Source organism: Candoia aspera, chromosome 1, assembly GCF_035149785.1.
Source record: "Candoia aspera isolate rCanAsp1 chromosome 1, rCanAsp1.hap2, whole genome shotgun sequence".
In the NCBI taxonomy this organism is placed as follows: Eukaryota; Metazoa; Chordata; class Lepidosauria; order Squamata; family Boidae; genus Candoia; species Candoia aspera.
In genome coordinates this window covers 176,985,670-176,993,355 of record NC_086153.1, presented here as the reverse complement: position 1 = coordinate 176,993,355, position 7,686 = coordinate 176,985,670, and the positions used below count along the sequence as shown (strand labels likewise).

The following is a 7,686-nucleotide window of genomic DNA, read 5'->3' as shown; positions in this document are numbered from 1 at the left end:
TTTTCGAGACAGATTGATCAGGCTCCACAGGATAACCCTTGCAGGAAAGGCAAGGTTATATTGCTCTGTAACTTGTTTATTGGGGCTGATATGTAAATATAGCTAGATTTTACATCTGCAGTAAAAGCAACTAATTTAAGCCTCATAGTTGAACCTTCAACACCTAAAATTGTGTTTGCATTTCTAAAGTGAGATTTATTGCTCTTCTAGGGGTGAAGCTTTGACAGCCAACGCAATGGCTATTTTTTGGAATAACTGCACTTTCTCTGCAGGGGGAGAAAGAACATAACGGAAGAGTTAGTAGATCAAAAGGAAAAACCTGATTCTATTAAAACAAAAGCAGACAACTAGAAAATGTTTATATAAAATTTTATTCTGAAAATCTTACTATTCTAGGTTAAGCTGAAATTGTTTGAATCCAGAAATGCATCAGTGAAAGGGCATGGAGGAATGTTAAGTTGTCTATCCTCTTCCTGCAAAAACAGCTCTTGTGTGTCAAAGAAGATTGATTGTTTGTGAGAGGCCTGCTTACAGAGAAGAGGGAAATACTGAAAAGCGAGTTTATAACTTTCTAGAGTTCCTGTGATAAATTCCTGGATCCTGGAACTGCTCAGTTTTGCCATATGCCACATTTTGAAGATAAGAAAGTAAAAGCATATTACATTGGTCTTTGAAAATCTATGCTAATTTCACAAGCTGGTTTTTGATCAATAAAACTGAGACATCCCAGAATAAGATTCCTGATAGAATGCCACATGGAGAAAATTCTGTTCAGCTATAAAGCTGAGCTTTAAAGCTTTATAAAATAACTTTATAAAGGTGACCTTTAGTCAATCATTATCTCTTAACCAACGTTACAGTTTGTTAGGATAACTAACCTTAAAAAATATTGGTAGGATAAAATGGAGGCAGAACAATGTGTACTGCATTGATTTACTTAGAATGCTGGATATAATAAAATATAAACAAAATTAAAATCCCCCAGTATATTAGATGTTTAGAAAGAACAAAGCATGCCTGCTTGTAACAATAAAAGTTGTGGACATGGTGCCTTTCCCCTGGTCTATATAGTAGGTACTCCTTGTTAGGAAATACTGGGGAAGGAAATGCATGAAGTATTCCTATGGGATAGAGTGGAGCCATAAAAAAAGAGCAGCCCCTTAATTGTACCCTTAGCATTACAGCTAAGTAAGAAATTGAAATATAGTTTACATGAGACCTTCTAGATTAAGGACAAGGTGCAGATGCTCCTGAAGTCCCTTGCTATTGGTTTGGCTGGATATGGCTGATAAAAGTAGAAATAAAACAATTCAGGAAGCCTCAGATGGTGCATACTCCATGTTGTTTCCTCCTATACCATTGCCATTATTAACTGTAGTGGTAAGAATCTCTTTTCACCAATCAAGTGACATCTCCCAACATTTTAAAGTGGAAAATATAATAAACAATTGTTTTAGAGTAGCATAATACAAGTGTTCTCCCCCCGTCCAACAGGTTCTTAAAAAATAAAACAGAACAGAAAAATCTACCCCCATCCAGGTGCATGATGTGATCCTATTGCTTTACATTGTTATCCTGCCACTTGTGGCTCACAGACCCACAAAATTAAATGTGGCCTTTTGTCACTATGGCTCTTTCCTTCTTGATTCCTCATATTAAGTAAAATTGTGAAAAATAATGACATGAACTCACAGTGGTTGCTCCACAGAATATAAATAAGAAGGAATGAGATAATGGACTTTCTTTCTTGAAAATTAATCAAAATGTAAACTGAGCATGAATATTTTTGTTTAGGGATTCTTCTTGAGTAAGACTAAAGACAGAATTTTGATCTTTATCCCTCTTCTTCAGGAAGCACCAGGTGTAGTAAAATTGCAATAAAACAAGATCATTATATTCCTTTCAACAGTTCTGGAAGGCAGATACAAAAAACCGTCCTCAAAAAGAGACCCTGCTTTTGTGGAGGAGGTGCATTACAATTTTTTCTTGTGTTCCTTTGTACTTTCTCCTTTACAGAGCTATCCAAGATCAGTGATAGCCTCCATAATAATAATTAAAAAAAAGTTCAGGGTGCGTCAGCCAATTTTTACATCAGCTGTATGCTTGCAGATGAAGACTCCAAAATTATGTGGCAAGAAGCAAAATTTGGTTGGCAACATGCCAGATATGGTGTCAGTGCAGGGAGGAGCAAAAACTGTAGAGAGATAGGAACTAGTGTTTTTTTTCTTTTACAGTATTCATCTGTAATTGCAACAGAGTTGATAAACTAGGTTACAGTAGTGAGTACAGCATTTGAATGTTTTAGTAGGCATTTTACATTCCTCTTAGTATATTTAGTCTTATAGTATTTGCACCTATTTAATATTTTGCTTGTTTTAGCTTAATGTAGAATTTGTTTAATAATTTTTATTTCACTTCTCTTTATGCCTAGTGATTCTTGTCATGGAACTGTATAAAATTCTGGTCAGTGACTTTAACAAGGGATATTGATTGATTGATTGCCTGTGGGGAAAGTATTTTTCCAAAAACAAAAAACTCTTTATATAATTAATGCAGTTATTTTCAATGAAGAAATAACTGCATTAATTATATAAATTGGCTCTGACAAATTAATCAGATGATATGAATAAAAAACTGTGCCTGCAAAAAAAAGGTAGAAACAGAAGCAATATTACTTTGCCTGTCCGTTTACTGGAGGCTATTAACAGAATTAAATTGTTGCATATAGCTAGTGGAAATAGAGCATTTTTTCCCTTTTACTTATTAGGGTAAAATAAAACAGTATGTCAGTTTCCAATCTTTCTTAGACTCCATTAGACAAAGTTGCCTTACTGTTATAACTACAACATATAATTATGATTCTTTTAATGTGGCATGGCAGTTTTTCTGGGCCACAGGAATTTGGACAGTACATTTCCCATTTACATGATGGAGAATGTTTATTTTCAATAGAACAGTATATTTGTAGCTCAGGGTTGAACTGTGGAGTCCTTGATGCTCTCTGAGCTTGGTCGTTTGCTTGCAGACGTGTCATTACCCAACTAGGTAACATCATCAGTGCGAGTGAGGGTGGGGTTTTCTCCCTGTGTATATGCAGTAGCTTGCCCTGCCAGTGTTGGTGGAGGTGTCGTTTTCTCCTGGGTAGTTCCTTGATTATGGTGTTGTTTTCTGCTTGATTGTTTGCCTGGTGGTAATCCCTGCTTGTCTGGGTGTTGGCTGCTGGAGGGGAAGTGTTCTGGTCTTTTTGTTTCCTTCTTAGCATATCAGCCATCAATAGACACATAGAAATAAACCATATTTACACACCATTCAAAAGAGACAACAAAAGCTAAGAAGGAAACAAAAAGACCAGAACACTTCCCCTCCAGCAGCCAACACCCAGACAAGCAGGGATTACCACCAGGCAAACAATCAAGCAGAAAACAACACCAGCAAACCCACCCTCACTTGCACTGATGATGTTACCATTGGGTAATGAAACGTCTGCAAGCAAACAGCCAAGATCAGAAAGCACCAAGGACTCCACAATGCTGATTTTGCAATATTCTAAATAAGAAAGCACTATACATTTTGTGAGGTTTACTTTTACAAATCTTTTCTAAGGAATATGGGCCATGATCATGGGAACGGCGAGCTTCCTGATTATAGGCAATGGAAAATAGAAGGTACCCCCTTGCAAAATGTCCAGGAAAGGTTGGCTAAGCTTGGTCTCAAGGATCCATGGCTTCGGTAAGATTTGGCATAAATGTAATCCTTCCTTTGTTCAAGTCAGCCACAAAACACATTTTGTGAAACAACAAACAAAGTTCCCATTTCAGATAGGCCATTAAGCATCATGTTTTCCAACCACTTTTTGTCCTATATTAGGAAATACCAAGTAGCTTGACTCTGAAAGTTTAGAATAGAAATGTAAAAGCTGATAACTAAGATTTATGAGGACATTATTGCACATAGGAACTAAATTTCCCTATATGAAGCCGATACAGTTCTTCAGAAAACTCATCTGTAAATTAAAGAAGTGTTTGCCTAAACTTGTACAGTGCATATTTTGAAGAATATTCAATTTAAATTCAACATAAAATTTATTTTTGCTAAGACTCTGCTAGAAAATATATTATCCTTTAAATTGCTTACTGACAGATTTTCTCATGAGAACATTAACTTTCAGATAGTTTTTTCATTGCTATCTTTATGAAATGCAACTCAACCAAAAATGGCACCTGGTGCTCTTGAAAAACATTTGCTTTTGAATGGAGATACTTTGATTGACCCTATCTATACACATGACCTTTCAGGAGGGTATGACTTTCATAATAGATGAAGTACTCATTCATTGAAAGAAGGTGATAGTAGTTGGGATATGAGAATTTTAGTTGTTGCCTAAATTATGGTGATTTCATAAATCCCATTTCTTATGCAACTATTTTAGTTCTATGAAGATTAAATTCCAGCCGAAAACATTTGAAGTGAATGTCTAGTAAAGGAATAAACTGTCTGCAAAATATTCATAGTAGCTTCAAAACATGTTTTTTTTCAATAGCTGCCTCATTAAGTGGCTCTATTAAGTGGATCAGTGATCACAGCATGAAGTATATGGACATTTATATTCACAAGCCTTCATGGAAAATTATATGAAGGCTTGTGAATACAGCTATGAGGATTCTGATTAGAGGCCCCAAGCTATAAGTAATAGCATCAGGTTTTAGAGAACATGGGGAAAGAGGTAATTGCTTTTAGAGGGGAATAAGGAATCCTGTATATTTTTTCTTTGAATATAGTTTATTGTAAGATGCAAGGGTATTAGGGGCAATTATCCTTCCCTCATCTGTCAACACATACTCCATCCCATGTTGTCCCAGTAGTCATTTAACTTCTGGAGAGGCTTTTTGGCTGGGTGATGGTGAATCTAGATAGAAAATCTGAATAATTTACTTAATTTTTAGGGATATTTAATTCTGTATTGAAAATACTATGTGGAATTTAAACTGTGGGCTAAAAAGTGAAGTTGCAAAATTGGGTAATTTTTCATCTTATGTCTGTTTTTTCTCAGCAATGAAGCATGGAGATTCACAGGTGGATTTGCAAAACCACCCACTTTCCTGGACGTAGCCACCAAAGGATTCAAATGGGGGTTTGCCGCCTTTGTAGTAGCGCTTGCAGTTGAATATACATTTTTCCCTCCAGGAAAAGATAATGGACATCACTGAAGATGTGTTTGTCTCTTCTAAGTTCTGAATCAGTAGTATAGTCTGACTGCTCGCAGAATGGAGCACATTAAAGTTCTTCAAGAAGAATGTCTGTGTAGTCTCACTTTCCACCACCATTATGTGAGGAAGGGTAGACATACATCAAAACAGCTGATTATTACTAAAGAAAATGGAGAGATTGTAGAAAAGCACAATAGGCCTCCCATTTGGTTATTTTTGTCTGCTATTTGGTTATTTTTATCCCAATATTTTTCTGTTCTGTTCAGACAGCTAGGAGACCACCTATGACCCCGAGTTAAACATAATGACTCTCATGCATCATGCCCATCACTTGTTATGACAAAAGGATGTCATAACTATTATTAAAATTTGCATTTGTATCATATCCTTTTTTCTAAAAATTTAGAGTGAAATATATGGATGTGGCTAGATCTGCCCTCCCACAGTTTTACCCCATTAACACCCCCATGAAGTAAGTTGAGGTTGAGAGAAGGCAATTTGATCCAGACCAGAAGCATGATTTAAGTACAGATATTCCCACTGCCAAGTCCAGCACATTAAAATCTACCTGTTGGCAGGCAACCTCTATAGATAGAAGCCAGGCAGCTGGAGTACAAGTCAGAATGGATCCAACTGATGATGTCTGAAAAGAATTAAAATTCCTCACAGCCACTTAGGGTTGGGGTTTTAGCTCCCTCCCTCCAGCATCTTGGTAGGGATGTTGCATAGGAGGGAGAAAGAATCCCTGCTCTGTAACAGAGTTCACATGGGCCTCACTACATTATCAGATCTGGCCCAACAGTTCTGCTTGTACTCCAGTTGACATCCCATCCACCATCGCTCTCTCTTCCCTAGGAACCAACAGTCCAATTTGGCTCTGAGAGAGTAAAGAGGATGTTTAGAAGCAATAGTGTCAACTGCCCAGGCTGTCTCCATATTCAACAGATTAGCTGGGCATGGACAAATGTGCCAACCAATGATGTGAGATATTGCCTGTTAAGAACTGTGGCCTCCTTCAGTACTAATTCCATCAGGACCTTGAATACTATAGGTTATCAAATTGGCTTAGGTTTTCTGGAAGTCCAAAATAATAACTTTTTAAAAAAATCTGTTCAATTGTGTCCGATTCTTGGAGACTGCCTGGACAAATCCCTGCAGTTTTCTTGGCAAGGTTTTTCAGAAGTGGTTTCCCATTGCCTCCTTCCTAGGGCTGAGAGAAAGTGACTGGCCCAAGGTCCCCCAGCTGACCTTGTACCTAAGGCAGGACTAGAACTCGTCATCTCCTGGTTTCTAGCCTGATGCCTTAACTACTACACCAAACTGGCTCAATAAATAACTAAATAATAATTGATAGTCATTGCATTCAAGGCAATCAAACACTCCTTTGGTATTCAGTAGGTAGTCCCCGGGTTAAGAATGCCCCAGGACAACCCATAATTAAAAACAGAGACTACTGTAGCAAAATTCAAGTTACATACACAATGATTCAAGTTAAATACACAATGCTTTGAGTTTATTACGCAATGCTACTTATACAGTATTATATAATAATACTGTTCTGGCTTACATACAAATTTGACTTAAGGACAGATCTTGGGAAGGGAACTCGTTCTTAACCTGGGGACTAACTGTAGTTACAAGTGGTAAGCTATGGGGGAATGTAATGCATTCAATGAGAGAGAAAAGTTCAAAGAAATGTAGGGGAAGCAAGGGATTGAATGGTGTAGCTATGGAGAGAGCAGAAAAATAAAACAAAGATGCAACTTTCAAATCTGCCACAGCAAAGGAGAAGTGTTGAGTCTTCTTGTTACAACAGAAGTTGTAATGAAGAAATGTAACGTGGCCATATTTTCAGACTGGATGGAGTTCTTGAGCATATTATGGGGTACATCTTAATTTTGAAAAAGAAAAAAATGTGGCTCAGATTTTTCATCAAGGGAGAAAAACTGGGAGAAAAAAGTCTGTTTCCAAGCAGTCTTTGCTGGATGGTATGATATAAAGTGGTTTAGCTTCTTTTGGATAACTGTGACGATCCCAGTACCAAGATCCCAACTTAGAAATTCTCCAGACAATCCATCAGGAAGTTTAAAGAATTCTTTATTGAGGATCCGATTAACACAGGATAGTAGCCAAAGCTCCAAGTGAGGATTTGGCGCCAAGACATTCAAAATTATTCTTTCCCTCCTCTGATCTCATCCCTCTTCCTTGTCTCGCCAACAGGCTCTTTCTCAGTCCTGAGTTCCCCCCCCCCCACTTTAATGATCTCAGCAGTTCATTAAAGCAGGTGCCTTAGCAGCAGCAGCAAAGCGTTCTTGGCTAAATGCCTGAGGCAAAGGAATGTGAAGCTAACGGGTTGGTTCTCCGGGAATGCAGTTACTGCGTGTAGAAACTTCTAACGGCAGGCAAACCAAAAGAAGGGAGCCTGACGATAACAACAAAAAGGGGGAGAGAAATAGCAGTTGCCCAACGGAGCAGGAAT

At 37.6% G+C, this 7,686-nt stretch overlaps 1 protein-coding gene across 1 annotated transcript; it reads left to right on the top strand.

Annotated features, from left to right (window-relative positions):
- The first annotated feature begins 3,566 nt into the window (after positions 1–3,566).
- Positions 3,567–5,294, top strand: NDUFB3 (NADH:ubiquinone oxidoreductase subunit B3). Its single transcript, XM_063318001.1, has 2 exons — positions 3,567–3,729; positions 5,051–5,294. Exons 1-2 carry the CDS (start codon positions 3,608–3,610, stop codon positions 5,205–5,207), a joined length of 279 nt encoding a protein of 92 aa, XP_063174071.1. The 5' UTR covers positions 3,567–3,607; the 3' UTR covers positions 5,208–5,294.
- The last annotated feature ends 2,392 nt before the right edge of the window (positions 5,295–7,686 follow it).